General features: G+C 43.4%; 1 protein-coding gene and 2 pseudogenes across 1 annotated transcript; 1 reads left to right on the top strand and 2 right to left on the bottom strand.

The window, feature by feature from the left end:
* Nucleotides 1-1,516: 1,516 nt before the first annotated feature.
* LOC133892093 (equilibrative nucleotide transporter 3-like) lies at nt 1,517-7,934 on the bottom strand (annotated as a pseudogene).
* A 988-nt stretch (nt 7,935-8,922) lies between these two features.
* LOC133892092 (equilibrative nucleotide transporter 3-like) lies at nt 8,923-12,822 on the bottom strand (annotated as a pseudogene).
* A 985-nt stretch (nt 12,823-13,807) lies between these two features.
* LOC133892516 (E3 ubiquitin-protein ligase JMJ24-like) lies at nt 13,808-19,459 on the top strand. The gene is made up of 6 exons (XM_062333352.1): nt 13,808-14,995; nt 15,100-15,233; nt 17,784-17,892; nt 17,994-18,120; nt 18,192-18,255; nt 18,778-19,459. The coding sequence occupies exons 1-6, from the start codon at nt 13,898-13,900 to the stop codon at nt 19,169-19,171; spliced, it is 1,926 nt and encodes a 641-aa protein (XP_062189336.1). The 5' UTR covers nt 13,808-13,897; the 3' UTR covers nt 19,172-19,459.
* The last annotated feature ends 3,178 nt before the right edge of the window (nt 19,460-22,637 follow it).

Below are 22,637 nucleotides of genomic sequence, written 5' to 3'. Positions count from 1 at the left end.
AGACTAATTTTTAATCAAATGTTAGCATGATAAAATATTACAGTGAGGTTAGTTACGCTATTATCATGAGCCACCTTGCTACTTTTTATATAAAAAAATGAATATTATGAGTTATATAACAATAACAACTCATACAATGGTACAAGTGTAATCTCGTAGTCTTGAATTTTAAGTTATAAGATTGTTGTTTCACGAAACATCTTTCTCTCTATTTCACATCATCTAAAATCTTACGCGACGTAACATGAGATAACATATAAGAAGGTCGGTTGGCAACGGTCGTTCTCGTTTTTCGTCAAGGTTTTTCTGATATTGCGGTTTTTTTTCCTCTTTCTGTTGGGTCGTGGTGGTTTTTTTGTTAACATGTAATAGGACTCTGTAACTGTTCTTGTAGCCAGCTAGCCGGCGTCGGATCGCGCTCCTTTTTCTCTTAATGAAAACGTGCACGTTCTCGAAAAAAATTTCAAGACGCACGGCAACTTGAATTCAAGACCCTGTTCAGCAAGAAGAGGCGCTCCACGCCATGTTTATTGCAATTGGACCCAACTGAGTGCACTTCGTAGCAAGCAATATGCATTTCTTTCTGCTGTTGTGGTGCATCTGCGAACCCATTCTCTTGTTTCCTAGTGTTCCTCTTTCCGATTTAGGTGGCGTTGTGTTAATCTCACAGCATCGGTTGTGGAGATTTCACTTGCATCCGTAGAATGTAACCATGGAATGATGAAAGTTCAATCTGAAACGTAAACTATGGGCGATTGAGCTTATACGGTCAAGCATCGGACACGAGGCAAAATTTTCAAAGAACTGGGTCAGGAGAAGGAGGATGCTGCCGGAATCAAGACCTGGAAGGGAGTCCGGGCCGGCAGGCGAGACCTGGGAGAGAGGAGCACGAGCGTCGGTTGCATCAAGCACTCGGCGGCGGCCCGTGCACCGGAGGCTGCACGGCTGGGTTGGGTGGCGGCGCCGTGCCGCCGGGAAGGCGAGCAGGACGATGAAGGGAACGGGGTCTGGCAGCGCTCGGGGCAGGTGCCCTGCGGGCTGAAGGAAAGCTTTTGTCAGCACTGCGATCTCTTTTTGGACCGCCCACGCATCGCTGCTCCTGGTCAAGCAGATCTCCTTCACGGCAGTGACATCTGGTCGGCTGCTGGAGCTTACTGGTTAAATTTAGGAATTTTCACTGACGTTTCAATTTTCAAGTAATCCATACACCAGTGATTGTACAACACTAGGGCAATGAGAAACATTATATGAGACATAGGAGTATAAGACAACGAAATGAAGATAAAGTTGGACGGCAACCGCCTGGGAAATGTTCAGTTGTTGTACCAGCTAATTCCAAGATTCCAAAAACAAGAACAAAAAGAGCGGCAGTTCTAATCGGCCATTGCCATTCCAACATTAGCCGCTGATTTGGCGATGTGGCGCAATACTTAATCTAGGCTTGTAGTTTGTACATAATTTTGGAGAGGAGATCCAGTTGGACCGTATCCAGAAAAGTCTGACAAATGGTCACCAGTCACCACCCTTTGCCAATGAGCCACAGCCAATCAAGAACATCCCCAAAAGTTAAGCCCACCAAGAGGGATAGCACGAGCAAGTTCCCCAACGCATTCTGCTCTGGTCCCCGCAAAAATGCGTTTACAACTTGTGAAGAAAGAAACAGCATGTACCATCCCAATGTACCTTCAAAGGACAGCTAAACACTAACATTGTACCCTTTGGGTGCTTCCGTGAGGACACAGACTGTAAGATATCCATTGCTGAGTCCAAGGAACGATGTTAACATGATCATCCAGCCCTGATCACCAGATTTCACGGTGTAGTAGAATGCAGGAAGGAACAGAAACCGCAAACAGGTCACAAGTAATAGCCCCTTCCGAGATGTCAGCTTGATGCAGTCGATCAGAGGCAGGTATCTCCCGATGAGGTCCCAGATGCTGTAGCTTGCGATCAAGACAAGTGCGTACCTGCATGTTGGCATGGGGTAGCATGAGCAACTTATATTGCACTCGCTAATTAACAGTGTAACGTCATGTGTTGGTGTGCAGAATCCAGTAGTACCAAGAACCCAAGCTATGTGATCCAGTGTCTTCAGCTAAAAACCCTGGGAAAATTGAGAGTGAAAGGGTATAGATCAGGAACATGTCCAATGCATAGTCCAGGTTCTGCAGTAGGACCTGCTTGTTGCTTAGACGTTCAGAAATAATAGGGCCTTCTTCAGCCTGAAACATCCATGCAAATATTATATCAGCAGATATATTTACTAGTAGAACAATAAAGTAGCCTTTTTAAGATAAGTAGATACCAATAGACTAGAATTGCTTTCTTTGCCACCGGCGGCAAGGTCAGCATTGACACATAGGAGCTCGAAGCACGATATTGAGGCGAACAGCACTGCGTCAAACATATAGGCAATATCAGAGGCCTAACTACTTCTCGTTGGTCCATATGGGAAACGTACTTCTGATTGTTGCAACGTACCAGCTCCTTTGTGAAGGCCGTCCCTAGAGTTCTCAAAAGCCCTTTCTGTCACAAGCCTCAGTGCCGAAGTTATTACACCTGATGCAGCTAGGCCAGCCGAAAACGACTGAAAATCCAAACAAATTAGGCAAGCATGGTGCTTCGTAGTTAGACACACACTTGTGATTGTTGGCACAAGAGTTGGCACCTGAATGAACTCTGGGCACATCAAGGACAGGTCCCCAGCCATCGCTCCTTCAGCATTGACCTTCGGCGATGCCAAATACTGCAGCAATGGCGCACACACCAGCGAAGGCTGCAGCACCACCTCTTCCTGAGGTTGCAACATCCAGCTAAGTGACAAGCAGGAGAAACATGTGCATCAGTTAAGCATGTACTCTTGGATTCTTGATACACAGACATGGATAAAGCATCATAGAAAAAAGAACTGGGAACAGGCCATACTTACAATGATCAGCACAAGCGAGCTCAAGAAGAACAGCATGTACCCCGCCAAGTTACGTGCCCTGGTGTTTATCTTTGCCTCGTGATACGTGAATACTGCAGTTGTGCAGAGAACGAATGGTAGATAGGCAAGAGTGATTACTCTAGTTGGATGGTAATCCTGCATTTAGACAGCACCAAAGTAGTTGAAGATACATCATTTCTCTATCTTCAGCATGCTCTTCTAAAACATTAATGAACACAGTTTTCAGAGTACTTGAATCAATAGTTATGCATGCTGCATACATACAGTGAAGATGTAAACAAAGTAATCTTCCATAGCCAGCATGCTTTTGAATCCGAAGAGGCACCCGTTTCCAAGAAGCCAGCAGATAAAGATGCCTAAATACTTGCCCTGTGGTCAGAATGCAGAACCGATGCTTAGCAAGTGTCACTACAAAAAATGTTTGTTGACTGAACAAACTGATCGGTTTTCAGTACGGAGAGTGGAAATCACAAACCTGAGTTGTAGGGGATCTGGGATCTTCTTCCTTCCCAGGCATGCTCGCTTCAATTTGATGGCCCTATGGATCAAGATAACAGGTATCAATCACACAGAAAAAAAAGGGTATGAGAACTGTAGGTGTCATAGAACTGTGTTCTCTAGGAAAACAAGGGCATATGAAAGGAGGAGAAACGAGTACTAACAAAAAGAAAAGGCCAAAGAGGAAAACAGGAAAATTCACAGAGGACAGAAGGAAGAGAGCAAAATGAAGAGAAGCAACAAAAGAACAGAGGAAAAGAAGGGCGAAGAATTGTGGAAACAATTGGGGGCATTGCTTGGGACTTCTGTTAGTTCTGTAATTTTAGAAGCCTAGTGCATGCATTATTAAAAGCTTCTTTCTTATGGTAGTTGCATATCTCAAGAAATGTTTCATACTTTTGGCAAAATCGTCATGTTAACAAACTTAGAACAAATGGTCCAGTCCTAGATCTCATCTCATCAGTGGAAAGGGAAAGGCCCACACCCTGTCCAAATCCAAGAGCCAAATTCGTGTCATTACAACTGAAAAGGAGAAAACTTTCAGAACTCCACGTCTCACCCAGAAACTGGAATGAGGAACAAAAAGCTCAAATCACACCTGAAAAAGCAACATGGTAACCATTGCGGAAGTCGTCAGTCTCATCAGAACAAGAACCACCAAAGTCAAGAAAAGTGACCCATTATATGAATGGGAATATTTCTCGTCTCTTAAACAAATTATATGATGCATTCATCATCAAAACACAGCTTTTGTTCTTCATTATATACCTGGACCTTTTCTCAGCAGAACAAACTAGGGTATACATGTAAGATTGTACACACGCACAAGTACAACACGAATCTACATTTATTTCCTTTGTTTATTCTATTACTTCTTTTTGCGGTTTCTTATGAGCACATTGTTAAACAAATAGTTTGCCGCAAGGATCACCTCCGATCCCTTCGTGTCATATATAGACACAAGATTGCATTGTTTGTTACAATGGGTTCGTTTTGGATAGCATGGAAATACAGAATGCAACAACCAACAATCTTTATCTTCAGTTGAAGAACCCTTATCTTCAGTTGCTATTAGTTGTGATCTTCTGCATGACGTTTAACACTCCCCCTCAATCTTAGCCACCTTGTAGGTTGAGATTGTAGCAGAATTGATCATGCAAATGTTGAGGTAGAACTTTGGTGAAAACATCTGCGATCTAATCAATCGACGCGATGAACCTCACTTCCATCAAACCGAGTGCCACCCTCTCTCTTACAAAATGAAAGTATATTTCTATATGCTTAGTTCGAGCATGAAATACCGGATTGGCTATCAAGTAAGTGGCTCCTAAATTGTCACACCACAAGCATGGTGGTTGATCTTGAGCAACACCTAGTTCCTTCAATACTGATTGCAACCAAATAACTTCAACGGTAGCAATGGCTAGAGATTTATATTCGGCCTCAGTGCTCGATCTTGATACGGTAGGATGCTTCCTTGAACTCCATGAGATGATATTTGGTCCAAAATAGACAGCAAAACCCTCCTGTAAAGCACCTATCATCAGGGCAACCTGCCCAATCAGCGTCCGAGAATGCACTCACCAGTTTTGATTGCGATCTCTGAATTTTCAGTCCTCTTAGTGCAGTGACTTTAATGTACCGAAGTATCCTTTTCACAGCACTCCAATGAGCTTCCGTAGATTGTTGTAGGTACTAACAAACCTTTGTTTACTGCATATGCTATGTCTAGACAGGTCAAAGTAAGATATTGCAATGCTCCAACTGTGCTTCTGTATTGAGAAATACCATCTTCACCTATAGCCTTGCCCTGTTCTTTTGACAACTTGCCTGTACTTGACATCGGTGTTGAGGCTCCTTTGCAATACACCATATTCTTCTTCTAGAGTAGATCACTAATATATTTCTTTTGAGTCAGCATAATCCCATCTGTCACTTCTGATACTTCAACTCCGAGGAAGAAGTTTAGCTTGCCTAGATCTTTGATTGCAAAGTCAGAGGAGAGTTGTTCCAACAGCTTATCTGTAACTTGTTTACTAGAGCTAGCAATGATGATATCATCCACATAAACCAACATGTAAATAGTTGTTATACCTTTGTTTAGAATGAACAGTGATGTATCTGCTTTTGATGCTACAAAACCAAGTTGTTGCAGTTTCTCACTAAGATGTGAATACCAGGCCCTTGGTGCTTGTTTCAAGCCATATATAGCTTTCTGCAGTTTGCACACATAATCTGGATGCTGCTCATCTTTGTAACCAGGTGGTTGAGTCATGTATACTTCTTCTTTGAGCACCCCATGAAGGAAAGCATTTTGAACATCCACCTGCCTTAATTCCCAGTTTTTTGATACTGCAAGTGAGAGAACCAACCGAATGGTGGAGGGTTTTACCACTGGACTGAAAGTGACACTGTAGTCAATACCATGCCTCTGATGAAAACCTTTTACAACCAGCCGAGCTTTGTATCTCTCAACTGTGCCATCAGCTTTTTGTTTAAACTTGTACACCCACTTACAACCATGAGAGCATTGTACTCAAGATCCATGGTTTCTTTCCACTTATGATTTGCAGGAGCTTCTTTGTAATCAGGAGGTTCAGAGATTGAGGTAGCATTGGCACTTAAAAAATTATCGTGGCAGAGCATTATTCCATCAGTGTATCGCTTGGGACAGATGATGATGTTTTGAAGCCGAGTTCTAGGACGATTCTGAGCTGGTACATGAGATTCTTCCGGTTGGATCTGCTGAACAACTTGGTGATGATCAACCTGCTATCCTCCTTGATTGTGTCGTGATGAACTAGCATCTGCTGCAACTGAATGTTCAGAAGGAAGATCATTAGCATTAGTAGCATAAGGTGTAGCAATATCCTCACAATGATCAATTTATGTCACTAGAGGGGCTGAAAGCTCAGGTTGTAGGAGTGAAGGTAGAAGGTTGGTGATAGGAGGTTGATGTCCAGGCAGAGAAGGCTTAGGTGAGTATCACTAGCAAAAGGGAAGGTGTTCTCATAAAAAGTGACATCGCATGATATGTAGACACAACCAGTTGGTCGATGAAGGCACTTATAGCCTTTGTGTAAGTCATTGTACCCTAGAAACACACACGGCATAGACCTAAATGCAACCTTTCGATTGTTATACGGTCGTAAGTTTGGCCAACATAAACAATCAAAAGTGCGAAGAGTGGAGTAGTCTGGTTGAGTTTTGTGAAAGTGAAACATAGGAGTTTGGTTGTTAATGACACGACTAGGGAGTCTGTTGATGAGATGACAAACTATCAAGAAGGCTTCATCCTGAAACCAGACTGGCATTTATGACTGAGCAAGGAGAGCTAACCTCGTTTCAACAATGTGAAGTTGTTTATGTTCTGTCGGTCTATTCTGTTGATGTGGGGGGGGGGGGGGGGCAAGAAACACGATGACTGATTCCAGCATTAGAAAAGTATTTGTGCAAATTTTGATACTCTCCCCCCCCCACTCCCCAGTCTATTTGAATGGCACAGATTTGAGATTTAAATCGCCGTTCTACACGTTTCTAAAAATTCAGAAAGAATGAATAAGCATCAGGCTTGTGTTTCATAAGGAAAATCCAAGTATAGAGACTGAAATCATCAATGAAACTTATATAGTACTGGAAGCCTCCAACAGAATGTATGGCAGACCCCAAACGTCTGAATGAATGAGTTCAAGAGGAGAAAAGGACTCTCTAGTAGAAGACCTGAAGGGAAATTGATGAATTTTGGCATGTTGACACGCACTACAAACTAATTCAATTTATTTGACTCAATGGCAAAATTATTTGACCTAAGTATGCCTTGGACGACGGCTGATGAAGGATGTCCGAGACGTCGATGCCATAGATCAGTGGAGACTTGGTGGACGACATGGATAGATGTGACCGGGGTGTAGAATTCAATGGATACAGGCCGCCTCTGCTCTTGCCTTCAAGAATTGTGTCCTTCGTTTCCTGATCCTTAACAAAGAAGGAGTCAGCATGAAACTCAAAAAACACATCATTGTCAGAGGCAAGCTTATGAACTGATAGGAGGTGTTTATTTATATGTGGACATATAGGACATTTTTTAGTTTAAGAGATTGATTTTGACCAGTGATAGAGGATTGACCAATGTGAGAAATATGCAAATATGTCCCGTTCGCCACTTGCACTTGATCTCCTCCTTTGTATCGATCACAAACTGCCAGTCGTTCAAGATCACTTGCCAGATAATCAGTTGCTCCACTATCGGCATACCAGTTCATGTCCATCGTGTACCTGGTTGCAGCAGTGTTGGCGACGTGTTGATCTTCAGTTCCATAGGACTGGTCAAACCTATACCAGCAGACTCGAGCATCATGACCGTCCTTGTCACAAACCTGACAGACGACCTTTGGACGTCCAGATGAGTTCTGGCCATGTCCACCAAGAGAGTTGTGACCTTTGCCACGACTTGCACCGTGGTTGCCTCCACAACCACGGCCACCATGACTGCTACCGCCAGTTTGATTAGATCGGTTGATGTGGTTGCTCTAGAATCCTGAATTCATCTGCAAAATAGAGTTATTGTGTTCATAACGCAGTTCAAAACTGAGAAAATGTGCATATAGCTCGCGCCAACGACATTGGTTCTACACGCATGATGATGTAGGTAACCAGGGAGTCGTAATTTGACCCTAGTCCAGTGAGGAGATAGGCGATTATCTCTTGTTCCTTCAATGATTCACCGATTGATGACATGGTATTGGCGAGAGTCTTCACTTTCTGGAAGTACTCGGGCATTGTCATGCCCTTCTTCTACGGATTGGTCAGCTGGAGCCGCAGTTGCATGGCTTTTTCCTGTGAGCGGCACCCGTATGGATTCAAGTGTACTCCATACATCGGCTGCCTTGGTGAGTGTCATCACCTGGGTTAGAATCTCTTCTGTCATGATGGAGAGGAGCGTACCCATCACGATCTGGTCCTGTTGGTACTAGATGAGATGTGTTGGATTGCTGACGACGTGCACGGCCTCGCCGGTCCCCTCAAAGATTGTTTTGGCCGGTTCGATTGCAGTCCCGTCGATGTATCTGGCAAGCTATTGGTAATGTAGAAAAGGCATGAGTTATGCCTTCCATACAAGAAAGTTGTCATGACTCAATCAAATGCTGACGAACTAATTAATGGAAGGAGTGGGTGCAGATGAAGAGGCACTGGAGGAGGTAGAGTTCACCATTGATGCGGAAGGGTGAAGGATATGGCTATGATACTATGTAAAACAAATAGTTTGCCGCAAGGATCACTTCCGATCCCTTCGTGTTATATATAGACACAATATTACATTGTTTGTTACAATAGGTTCGTTTTGGATCGCATGGAAATTCAGAATGCAACAACAAACAATCCTTATCTTCAGTTAAACAACCCTTATCTTCAGTTGCTATTAGTTGTGATCTTCTGCATGACGTTTAACACACGACTTTTGAATTCTGATAGCACTACAGTGCCGGCACAGCTGAAACATAAAACTTTAGCACAAGTCGGATTCATCTGCAGTTTGACACTTGATTACATCAAAAAAGCCACCAAAACTAATTCCCGTTCGATCACCACCATTTACCTATGAACCACAGCCAACCAAGGATTGCCCCAGAAAACAGGTATGCCAGGAGGAAGAACACAAGAATTTGCGCTGAATTAAAAAAAAAAAAGACACTGTGTGCTTCAAGGGTTCATAAATACTTCTGACCTTGAACCCTTTGGGTGCCTCGGTTAGGATGCAGATAGTGAGGTATCCATTGCTCAGTCCAAGGAACGACGTTAATAAGATCGTCCAATCCTGATCCCCGTACTTTGTGGTGCAGTAAAATGCAGGAACAAGCAAGAACCGTGAAAAGGTTGTGATCAATAGATCTTTCCATGATGTAAGCTTGATGTTCTCAATCAGAGGTATGTATCTCCCAATCAAATCCAATACGTTAAAGCTTGCGATCAGGACAAGTGCATACCTGCAATGCCATATATATAACTATTTAAGTACTCCACCAGCGCATAGAACTAACTAGAGATATCAAAATAGCACAGTACCATGAACCTAAGCTGTGTGTTCCAGTATCTTCAGCTAAAAACCCTGGAAAGATTTTTTCCGAAGGGACAGCAGGAGCTCTGCTGATTTTTTTATAGATTAGAAGAAAAAAAAAACAAAAAGTCTCATACAGATCAACTACAGAACTAGCGCATCAACTTACGCTAACAGGAAGCCTATTCCACAACGGAAAGAACAGAAAAAGCACAAGAAGAGACTTAAACCACAGAGAACAGCAGACGCAAAAAAAAAAAACGAGAACAACAAACTAGAAAGGACGACTGTATTACAGCGGTATTACTCAAATATTTTCATCTACAGCTTGCTCTCTCCACGCCAGCCTCCTGGTTAGAATCGATTCTTTTATTAAGCAGGCAACCCCCTGTGCAGTCAACGATTGATTATGGAAGATCCTTCGATTACGTTCATTCCAAATGTTCCACCAAAAATAGATGACGATTCCATTAAATTCTTGTTTTTGATCATGAGGAACTTGTCTGTTGGCTTGCTTCCACCAAGCACGCAAGGTCTGAGAGGAGTCCAACTTGGGGGGGGGTCTGTTCCAAGTCAAACCAAGAACAAATCAACTGTCAAGTTCCTTTCGAAAAAGAACAGTCTTTGCAAAGATGATTAGCCATTTCGTCCTCTTGATCACACACAGTCGGCAAACTGAAGAATCCCCCTACCCACGTTTTGCCAAATTGCCCCCCGTTAGAATCTTGTTTTGTAATAGAAAACCCTGGAAAGATTGACAGCGACAATGTATATATAAGGAATATGTCCAATGCATAGTCCACATTCTGCAGTAGAATTTGCTTGCTGCTCATACGTTCAGGAATGGCGGGGTCTTCTTCAGGCTAAAAAAATTATGAACCTTCCAATATCAGCAGGTTCTCGGAACTGGTAAAAAATACGCTATCAATTGACTTGATACCGATGGTTTTTGATGGCTCTGAACTCCGGCAGCAGCAAGGTCAGCAGTGACTGTTAGTGTTAGAGAACCCTCCAAAGCAGCTTTAGAACGGTAGAACTTGACGATTGGCAACTTTGGGATCACGAAAGCGTACAACATGACGCAAATAAGCACAAAGAAGCATTCAATTGATGAGAAGAGCACTGCATAAATTAACCCAAGTGAATATATTAGATTCTGAGTTGGAGGTTGCATATGACAGATATACATCTGATGAGACATACTGGCTCCTTTCCGAAGACCATTGTGGGAGCTCTCGAAAGCGCCTTTTGTAATGAACCTCAAAACCGATGTTAAAGCAGCAGCAGCAGCTTGACGGGCAAAAAAGGACCAAAAAATCCAAACATATCAAGCAATTTTCACATGCTTGCTGCCAGAAATAATTTCTGATCAAGAAACATGTTCTTAACAAACTGGAAACTGGATGAACTCGGGGCACATCAAGGAGAGATCACCAGTCATCCCATCCTGAACATGACCATCGGTGACACCAAATCCACCTGCGATGGCACACACACTGACAAAAGCTGCAATCCCTGAAGTTGCGACGTTGACCTACAATTCGAAAGGACTACTCGTCAGTGAAATTAACTGTTGAAAATGTGTAACACCGATGGTTTTAAAAGAAGTAATTCACAACGATGGACATTGTGCTTACAACGATCGCTGCAAATGTGCACAAGAAGGCAACCATGTATCATGCCAAGATGCCCTAGTGTTGACCAGGGTTAACTTTACCGATCAGAGCTCGGTAAGGTTAAAAATTCAAAAAAAATTGGATAAAATTCATTAGGCAAAATTTGAAATTTGAAAAAAAATCGCGATTTTAGTCGTTTGGTAACCGGTCGGTTTGGACCGGTTACCGAGCGGTTTTTGCGATTTATCGAGCGGTTTTCTCGAATTTTTCGTATTATTGGTAACCGCTCGGTTTGCTCGGTAACCGCTCAGTTTTCTCGATTTTCAGTGAAGTTCAACAAAAAAACCCAAAAATTATCTCAATCTTGTAAAATCAATAACTAATTCATCTGAGCTTTAAATCAAGTGAAACAAATTTTGTTGATTTCCTTGTGACATGATCTACACGATAAAAATATTTATACTCATAAAAAAGTTCAAAATTTTATGTGAGAAATTGTATTTGTTAAACCAAGTTAAATACATAGTTTACTCTTTGCTAATCCAAAAATCATGAAACTAATTTTGTTAGTCTTCTTATATGATCCTATGTCTTTTAAAAATACATGAACTCATGAATTAGTTATTGTAACATGCATGATTGTGTAAATGTGTTGTGACTAGATTAATTCATAACTGACCCATCACACCTCAAAAATTAGTGAAACCACTTTCATTAGCTTATTTATACTATGATTTACTTAGGAAAAATAATAGTAGACATGAAAAAGTTAATTACAGTGCTGTTTCTTAACATATTCACTTTATGCTTTTGAACTTTGTAAGAATCATAGAGAAATTAATAAAACTCTAAATAAAGTGAAATCAATTTTAAAGATTCTCTTAAAATACGTTTTACACAAGAAAAATATGTGTTTGCATGTTACACTTTTCCTTAATATGAGTTAATAACTGAGTCGCATGCTTCAATTTTTTTCATTTTTTTCAAACTTCATCCCTATAGAATATGATGCAAACGACATTATTTTTGAAAAAAAATTTCACAGAAAGTCTTAGAATTGTGTCTAATTTTTTTAAAGATTTTTTTAATTTTTTTTATTTTTTTGAATTCAAATTCGGTTACCATTCGGTTTCTGAAACCGGACCGGACCGAGAAAGTCGATAACCACTATTTTTGGACGGTTACCGTTGTATTTGTGAACCGTGGTGTTGACCCTTGCCTCGTGGTATGGATATACCGCGGTTGTGGCCAGGACCAATGGCTGATAGGATCATAGGAAAGGGTAAAAAGTCTGGTAGGATGGTACTTGACTTCTACATTCAGCAAGAGCTGGTGATGAGCTGATGGCTATATAGTTGCTGTCCCTGAACAGCAGGGGAGATGAATGTGGAAGTACTCCTAGAAGGCACCGCATGCCAGCAATCAAAAGTTGGAGAAGAAATGGGAGAATGGGACAAAACAACCGTCCTCGTGGCTAGACTAGCATCGGCAAAGAACACAAAACGACGCGCACGCATGGGGGGAAATCACGAGGAGATGCTCAGACGCATCGCCTGGTTGGCTCAAGCGTCAAAGCAACCTATCCAGCTCCAAGCACGCTTCCACACGAGTACGACGAGTGAGACAAAGAGATTTGGTGGCAGAGTGACGCGGCGAGGGGAGGGGGTTTCCTGTCCAGCATGCAGGGCCGGAGGGCGCCCCATGCGATCGAGGGTGATTTGCAGCGGTTAGCGGCGGCGGTGATCGAGGGTGGCGACGGTGATCGAGGGTGGCGGGGGCGGACGTCGCCGGAGTCGAAAAAGAACGCATGCACAGGCGAGAGAGGGACGAGGCACACTGGAGAGGGAGGACGAGCGGTCTAAATAAAATTGAAAGCATAACTTCACTATTTCTCTCAGAATTTAATTTAAAAAATAGAAGTACCATGCAAGTATAAGACTCGTATTCGGATGAGAAAGCTCTACCACAAAAATCTTAACTAATTGAGCTATCTCAAACAATTGGTATGAAGATGAATCCTTTCTCTCTCTCTCTCTCTCTTTTGACGAAATAAGCTTTACTGCAAAGCCGTGATGTTTCATGGGCTATTGGTTTTGAGACGATCCTGGTAAAATTGGGTCAGTCCCGCCTAATCACGGCCCTTCAAAAGATAGCAAATTTGGATTTTTGACATTCTAAAAAGTGTGCTTCACAAATTTGTTATGCTAAAGATTGACTTTGAATAATTGAAAAACAAGGAGGTAATATTTTAAGTGGTAATTCTGCAAAACCAATCTTTAACATGGCAAATCTGCGAAGCTAGAGTCGCAAAAATCTAAATTTCTTTCGAAAGGTGAATTTAAATTACGAGACTTTTACTCTCCACCACCGTTTGATCGAGCCTTAACACGGTCCAGATCACGCGCAGCTCATCCCTGAATCTCCCATAAATGATTCCTCAAAAAGAAAAAATCTCCCATAAATGATCCCCCCAAAAGAAAATTCCCCCATAAATGCACATCGTACAATCTCACACGTCCAGTCACGATCGGACGGCCCAGCCGGTCCTCCGCGATCTGAATAACTTCCTACTGCTTTCGAATCGCCAGTAGCCTCCCAGCTAAAGCGTTCGCATCCGACGGTATCCATCTGACGCTGTCAGGAAGTGGGACCCACGCCCGGCCCCCTCTTAACCCCACCCGCGCCGCTCTCTCTCCTCGAGCCAGTACACGCGCTCCCCCACCTCGATCTAGCAATCCCAATCCCGACGCCTCGCCGGAACCCTAGCGCGCCGTCGCTATGCCGCCACGCCGTGGTAGGGGGAGAGGGAAGGGGAGGGGCAAGCCGAAGGCGAAGGCCGCCGAGGCTGAGCCCGTAGAGGAGGCCGTCGAGACCGAGGTCGGCGCGGAGGACGCCAAGCCCGAGGAGGAGGCCGCCGAGAGCGAGGGCGGCAAGGAGGAGGAGGAGGGCTCTGAGAGCGACAATGAGGCCATGGATGCGGAGGCCAAGGAGGAAGCCGGCGAGAACGGAGCGGTAGCGATGGATGCGGAACCTGAAGCAGGAGCCGGCGTAGCCAAGGCAGAAGCGGGAGCCGCCGAGACGGAGGCGAAGGATGACGCCTCGGATTCCGAGGCTGAAGCGGAAGCCGAGGAGACTGGCTCCGAGCGCGAAGAGGATGCCAAGGACGCTGATCCGAAGGCCAAAGCGGAGGAGACCGACGGCGGGAGTGAAGAGGAGGCCGCCGATACTGACGGCGAGAGTGAAGAGGAAGCCGCCGAGACAGGCGGTGATAATGAAGAGGCAGGGGCGGACTCCGACACCGAAGGTGATGCTGCGGAAGAATCCCCTCCTCCATCCCCTCCTACCCGCGGCCGCCGCCGGAAACGAGCGGCCACTCCCGACGCGGCTCCCGAGGATGATGAAGAGGAGGAGGAGGTCCCTGCGCAGCCGCGTCGCCGGCGCCGGCGGAAGTCGGGGGACCGCGGTGACTCTCCGCCACCACTGCCGGACCACCTCCGGTGCCGCCGGAGTGATGGGAAGAAGTGGCGCTGCTCGGGCCGTGCGCTCCCGACGGTCAGCTTCTGCGAGTACCACTATGCGAAGGCCAACAAGAAGAAGCCGCCAGCGGATGGGGAGGTCCTTGCTGTTGCTCTCCAGCGGCACAAGAACAAGAGGAAGGGAAGGAGGAGCATTAATGCGCCGGCGTCGCCTCCGGCAGCCACAAATGACCTAACCAGGGATCTCCCGAACGGACTGATGACGATCTCGCCAGGTAGCTGTGGACCTGCAGGGCTATCCTCGCCTGTGACGACGAAGGTTGGTGTAGACATTCCTGTTCCGATTCGCCGGTGCTACCGTTCCAAGAATGCTGAGCCATTGCCTGTCGGTCCTGTGAAGGTCACCTAGCTAATCTTTAATTGTCCTCCACTGATAGTTTGATTTGCATTACTTATAGTTTTGTGTCGGCCCTGTGTTGATTGCTGGCGTTTGTGTGGGATTAGGTTGTTCCTCGTGCGATGAGTATGACAAAGGCAGCACAGAGAACATGTCACCGTTGCGGATTGAAGAAGGCAGCACGTGTTGTCAATTGCAAGAACTGTGACAAGCACTTCTGCAACAGCTGCATCAATAAATGGTTAGTCTTGGATTTGTTTGCCACCATTTTATTTGCATGCTTAGTCGCCTTGCATATTGCCACATCGGTGCATCAGGAATTTATGATTAAGTTGTGTGTGTGTGTGTTTTGGTATTTCGAGTTTTCGACTCTCAAGTAATGAGAACATGGATCGATTGTAAGTGATTAAGTAAGAGAAGCCAAGGATGACTCTTCGAGTTTATGGTGCATTCTATTTAGTTTGTTAGCCGATGCAGAGGATGTGGAGCTGAAGGAGGGACATGTATTTGATTGAGGTTGTGGACTATATTCCCGTGTAGATCTGTAGTTGTGAATCATCAATTTTAGGTTTGCATTCTGTTCAGTTTTATATTGATGATTACAGAGGGGAAGTAGACACTAGAGACAAATATTTTGTTCAATTTATAAACTATGTTCCCATGTGGCTTTGCTGAGCTCGTGGTCTTCATGCTATGCCTTAGTATATTTTGCATATAATTGGGAATTGTGTTATATGATAACCTAGGCTAACAGTAGTATATGATAGTTTGTTGTTTAATGTGGATCACCGATTACAGTCTTCTGTTGATCTTAGCTTGAGATAGGGAACAATCATATTCATCTTGCCCTGTGATTGTTTCAGATAGCATATACTGTCTATGCTCTGCTGATTAATTTGTTATTTTGTGTATTGTCTAATTAGTCTCTGATGTAGGCCCCTCACTGCTCCTGCATTTTTCCAAGTAAAATACTATCACTATTACTTTGGAGTTATCTTTCCTAGTGCTTATGTTTCTCTGCTTCTTATTTGGAGATAGCACCATGGAGATTCAACATAGATTTACTTGTTTGCCCTTGAGGACTTTATGAAAACATTTTTTTAAAAAAGGACCAAGCTGCACTGTTGCACGATAACGAGGCAAAAATGCTCTTGTTGACGTAGATGTCATATCCTGGTGGTGATTTCACTGTTCATAATATATATCTCTTGCATAATACACATGAACCTGCTGTGCAATACAAATTATCAGGCCAACTGTCAATGGTAGGAAGAGGGTTGGATATTCATATTAGTTCTACTTTCACTCAATTCAAGACCATACTAATCGACTATCAGCATTTTAGTCGCACTAAGCAAGACAAAAAAAGTCCAACCTGAATTGGAAAAGACTAACTTTGCTCCCTTTTTTTCAATTGGGAAGGAATTCAGGAACCTAGACTTACAATTTACATCACACCAATCTTAGTTGAGTATCATGTTTTATTGTCATTAAAGTGCAGTGATTTATAATATTGCTTAAGAAATAATGTGAAAATATAACTGATATTCTTACCTGATTGGTGCTGAAATTTGAAGTTTTACATGAAAAATAAATAGACTGTGGTCATGTTGGTTGGTATCTGCTGAAAGTCATATCAAATTGTAACCACAGACAGAACAGGCTGATGTCATCATATAAATGCTAATCTATATGGTTATGTTTCTTTTGCATCAGATATGGACCTAGTATTCATGGGGTTTATAACATGATTATTACGTATTGTATGTGAAACCTAGAGCGAGGTATACAGATCAATGCTGGTAGTCCTGTATATTCAATTGTCATGGATGTTATTTTGGCTTCATGAGTTGTCTATAAGTAGAAAATAAGAAGAGAAGTAGAGAACAGTGATACTTGTGGCTTTGGCGTGTCAATGTAAGCTAGGTATTCGCCATGGGCTGACACCTCTAGGAGGAAAAGGAGTAGCCTTTTCTTTTTTGCCACTGTTCTAGATCAAGGCCACGAAAGTGGCAAATGGACCTCAACTAAAGCATTGAAAGCAGCATAACCTCTCTGTATCAAGGTTGCTAACCTGCTTGTATATTTTTATTATGGCTACTCATCCTCATAAACACATAGAGGGTGGCATGCGGGTGTCAGCTTGCTAATCACTAGTACTTTTTGGGATAATGTTTCATTTTCTCTGCTTGTTTGCATTTCGATATTCAGGAATTTATTTCATCAGGTTTTGTGTACTTTCTGTGCTCGTTTTTCCCTTGGGTGGGGTGTCGTGTCATAGCCTCATGGGTGATAAGTTCATTGATCATTGACTCTTCGTGCATGAATGCATTCATACTATTTTATGTGTTTGTTTAAAAATGCCTACAATAACTTTGCTGCAGTAACTTAGCTTATGTTGTTGCATATTTGGGAATCAAAGTGTTGCAGTACAATAAGCTAGTTCCTCTCTTTGAGGAGAGACAGAGAGAGGATCACTTTCAACAAAGCTACTTAATTGCTGAAAATTCTTGGTGTGCAAGCTGATAGAGTAATCACTCAACTTAGAAATCTTATCTAATTTTAGCAATAACATGTGGAAATTATTTCTTCGTAGCAATACATTGAATTCGAGATGTGTATTCGATTTAATTGGAACTTCGGTACAAATGGTTCACTAGGTCATGTTGAGTTTGATATGCATTGTCCTACTTTATTGCAACCAATGGTTAATTAGAACTTGGATTATTGATATGCCCATGTGTGCTTTCAGTTCTTGTAAATCTTGGCCATGACTTTTAGTACACTGCAGGTATTCTGGGATGTCCAAGAAGGATATGAAAACACGCTGTCCAGTTTGCTGTGGTCGCTGCAATTGTAAACAATGCACCTTTGGTCAAACCAAGGGTGCTTCGCGTAAGGTGATTTTTTTATTCGTGGTTTAACAACATCATGAGCAATTTGACAATGTTATTTTATTTTGTTGTATTTATTCATTTGTATTTACGTCTTGGATCTCCAGGAATCACCAAGTGATCATGGAAGCATACTCCGGATAAAAATTTCCAACCATCAATTTTACAAGCTTTTACCTGTAAAACTTAACCAGGAACAGCTTGATGAATTGGAATTAGAAGCTAAAATACAAGGTTTGTTTGTGCCATTTATTATTTGGATCTCTTATGGTTCTACAGTGAATTAATTTTCTACTCATAATTAGGAACAAAAATATCTCATGTCCGCATCCAGGTTGCCGAAAATGGCCAGAGAGAGTCACTCAACTGGTAAGCTCTAATCTCTGCTATTGCTTGCTAACTAAATAGGACCTAGTATCACGTATCCTCAATTTAATCCGTTTTCTCCCTTAACTCATATTATCACATATACTTGGTGTTGAGCATAACATAACTCGATTTTGTAAACATATGAACAGTTAGGTATTTCTTTGGTCATGCATATGTTAATCCTGCATATTAATAGTTATTACTAGCTTAGTACCATTACTGATCCAGTTTCACCTGTTCATATATATAAGTCATGAAACAAAGCAATCCTATTACCTTTGCCTGTTACCTAACATTAGGAATGCTCGATGAGTTATGGTATCCTCGTGACTTTTTTACACTGAAGAGCATTGAAGCATCTCCCTCAGTTATTTGAATTTTATAGTTTAGTTTTTTTTTAACTTTTCCAGTATGCCTTTTGTAGTGGTTATGCTGCTTTTTCATGTATGTGTTAATTGCACTGCTATTCTGTTGCAATTTCTCGTACAACCAGAGATCTTATCAAATATTATTTGAATCCAGTAATAACTGCATGCTCTCTGCGCACCAATTCCTGAGAAGCTGCCCAAGATGCCCGTTTAAGCTCTGCCTAAGCTGCTGTGAGAAGATACGGGAAGGAAATATGTTGGAGGGCGCCCCTGAAGATAAATTTGCACACAGGTTGCTTCAACAAGAGTCGGTCCATGAGGATGGCAGTATGACCTGCCCTTCCATTGAGTTGGGTGGCTGCGGGGATGCTCTGCTGAACTTGATTTATGCGTCCCCATCCGGGCAGTCTGAAGAACTCAGTTCAGGAGATGAGTTAGATGCTCCAGGCAGTCATTCTGGAGTCAAGGATGCTCAGCCTCATCGCTCACCTGTACCAGAGAGTAATGGAAGGTTATCTGCCACCCAGCCAGAAACCATGTCCACTTAATCTCCGAAGGTGTTAGCTCTCCTTGCAGATATCCATTCATCTTTCAGGTGAGTATCACAATTTGGCAAACGGATATGTTCATTCTGAAGCCCGGAAAGGTGGATGATATAGTTGGAATTTGTTAGAGGGTAGGTTGCCTGATTTAGCGAGATTATTGGCCAATATGGCCATTGATTTCTTAAGTAATTATTCCGTGTTGTTCGTCTTTGGTCAGGAAGTCATTATGTTGGACATCATTGTACATATGGTTATGACTTTATTTATCATTACCGAGAGCTGATTGAAGCTTGTGCTGGTCGTACTGCCGTTAAGTTTAGGGGATTATCTGTGCTGGCTTTCTCTATATGCGTTATCGATATTCACTATTCGGTGGCACTTAGAATGGTACTGTTGTCATGTGAGGGTATTTTCATGTATGTTACTGCCTTCCAACTCGATGCTGAAAGTCAAAGATTGAGCATACAAGAGAAGGTATCACTGCATTCCAGTTGACATTGCAATGTTCCATTCAATAGCATACCATAGAGGTTCAACAAGTTACCACAGCATAGAAGCAAAAGCATTCCAGTTTTATCCAAACTTCGCATTACAACCATAACTCGATACTTGACTAGAAGCCACAATGATGAACAATAATACAATATCACCTTCCCCATAATCAAAATTCGGAGTGGACTTCATTCTTTAGTTTTCATCATCGCCAGTGATTCCTATCGTACGTACTTCACACAATAAAGTCGTCAATGCATCAAGCGCGTGTCTGCTCCCGAGTCCCGACCGAGGGTGTTCGCGTCCGACGAGAACTGGCTAAACGCAGCGCACGACGAACCGCTGTCCTTCCAGGCCATGGCCGTGGCCGGAAGGAGTTCCTCTGACGGAATGTCTGACGTGGTCACTCTCAGTAGATCTCACGTATCAGCGACAATATTACATGATGATGTGACGTTAGATAAACCGCTTGCACCCACAGCCTCCCCATGTGTCGTCACCCGCGCCTTTTGAGTTGCTCCCCTTGCTCAAACTCCATCACCGGTCTTACCTTGGCCTCCACCACCTCATGCGGCCACCTCCACCTCCACACCGATTCTCTCCTTCTTCACCATGGACACCTAAGTTCATCTTATACTCCGGCTACAACGCCGACAAAAGGGTCTATTTTTGCAAAAAGATTTGCCAAGGGTCTATTTATAGAAAACGTTTTCAAAAGCGGCTAAACAGAAAAAAAAAGTTCACGTGAGTGGACTCTGTGAAGAAAACAACCGATGACACCTTCCTACTTGTAGAACCCTACGTTGGTTTTCTTACACGGATTCAGCAATCGCAAGGATAGATGTAGTACTACTAGTACTACTGGGAACTGCCTACAGCAGACAACCGGAAACCCCGGTGAATATTTGAGGCGCTAAATGCCTGTGCGTGCACATCAATCTTGAGAATTGCTGAAAGAACTGCCCATGGAACCAACGAAGCTGTAGCACACCACACGGAAAAACAAGGCTTCGACGCTGTTGTGGTGGGTCGCCCCCGATTCCCGAATCCCTGCAGCTTTTAGGTCACCGGAGCAGTTCCGGAAACGAGGCGACAGGCGAGAGCAGGACGCGCGCAGGAATCCATGGCCCCAGGGAAATGTTCTGGTGCAGCGGAGCCGGATATCTCCGCAGTCAATTAGTCATCTGGATCCCGCAACGATTCAGGAGCTCCATTCTCGAGCCTCAGTGACAACCGATGCAGGTAACAATTTCTTACCCCAATCTCGCTTGTTTTGTGCTCGATCCACCGTCTCCTGCTTGGCCTGATACTTTTCCATTATTACATTGATGGACGACGTCCTCTGCAGGTGCTCCTTAGTCGAGCCTTGGAGCGGCAATTGATTGTCGTTGCACATGATGGTGCCTATGGACCATCAGAGCGTCGTTGTTCTTCCGTAGTCCAGAGACAAAGAGCAATCAACCCCAGTTCCAATAATAGAGGAAGACGATGACATGGTTGAACTAAATCACGAGCCATCGCTCCTAGACCTGAACCAAAGTCCACAAGATGATGAATCTTAACCGGTGGGCTGGAACAAGAGGTACTAGTCCATTATTGACACGATCCGTAGATCACCCTTCTTCAAAAAGATCCCTTGAATTATCTACAAATTAAACAATGATGCATTCGAATACTCATTACAATGAAGTAGAGTATGTATTAGATGTGAATGTGGTCTAGCTGAGCATCTGGGCATGTTGTGCCATTACACTAGCGGTCTCAAATTAGAGTTTTCATCCAGCTCATGCCCTCCGCCGAAATGTGTTCTAGGAGTTCATCTACTATTGAATGTGCCAATCTTGCATCTTCCTCTAGTTCGGCGGGCCACTGTTCTTGTAAGATCCCAAACCTGCGATCTTATGTACCTACTATATCAGTCCCCGTATCAAACAGCTGATACGTATAATATAACAGTCAAACTTCATACATAAGTATTATGGTTCCGAGTACAAAAGGTTTACAAACCATACAGTATATCATAAACCTGGCCGAGAGGCCAACAAAACACGCGGAAAGTAAAAGCCCAAGCTACAAGCAGCTTAGGGTGCGAACGTGACTTCTAAGACTACTCTTCATCCCCATCTTCACCTCCGACGAAGTCGGCATCGGCTTCCTCATCTGAATGACAGCAAGAGTGAGTACGAAAGGTACTCAGCAAGCCATATACTACTTCAAGGTGTCGATAGATGCATAAAGGAGCAATTCAAGGATTATGTTTTACAGCTTAGTTTTAAGCGTAAAACAGTTTATGCAGGTATTTAATTGTATCATCTATGATTAGCTTTAAAATAGTTTAAGTAGTTCAAAACCAGATAACAAGCTATATCTGGGGGTTTTGATCCTAGGAGAGGCTACACCTCACTCCGTAGTCCCTATTATCACATCCAGCGTACCTCTAGTACCACACGCCTCTGGCAGATCAAGCCAGGAACATTATCACACGAGCATCTAGTCCACACACTCACTCATCAAGACACACGCACCCGGAGTCTATTCAATCGTGATCATGCCTTCGCATGTCTATGACCACGGACACAGCTATTCGAATAGGTTTACACCCTGCAGAGGTTGTACACTGTACCCGCGCGATATGCTTAGTCTCTATCTATTGCAAGCGGAGGAGTGAATCATACTAGTGGTCTTGTATTGAGCGTCAGGTTCTCTTTTTAAGCATTTACCAGTCTCTGCACATTTAAACAAAGGACCACATAGTTACTTGACTGCTCGCTACTCTCAGCCTCCTAGTATGACGTCCAACTCAATCTGGTGAAGAAAAGTCAAGTCATGTCCATTCAGGATGCATGGTTGCACGAGGGTGGCTAAGCATGACTCGGTCCTTAAGCGGCCAGGGTAGGTATCTTCTGGCCATTAACACCACATAGGTGACTCAAGCCCTCAGGAGCATCCTCAACCAGAGTACTACTCCACCTGCCCC

Source organism: Phragmites australis, chromosome 15 (genome assembly GCF_958298935.1).
Source record: "Phragmites australis chromosome 15, lpPhrAust1.1, whole genome shotgun sequence".
NCBI lineage: Eukaryota > Viridiplantae > Streptophyta > Magnoliopsida > Poales > Poaceae > Phragmites > Phragmites australis.
The sequence above is the reverse complement of the archived record's forward strand: the minus strand, read 5'-3'. Positions and strand labels throughout refer to the sequence as shown.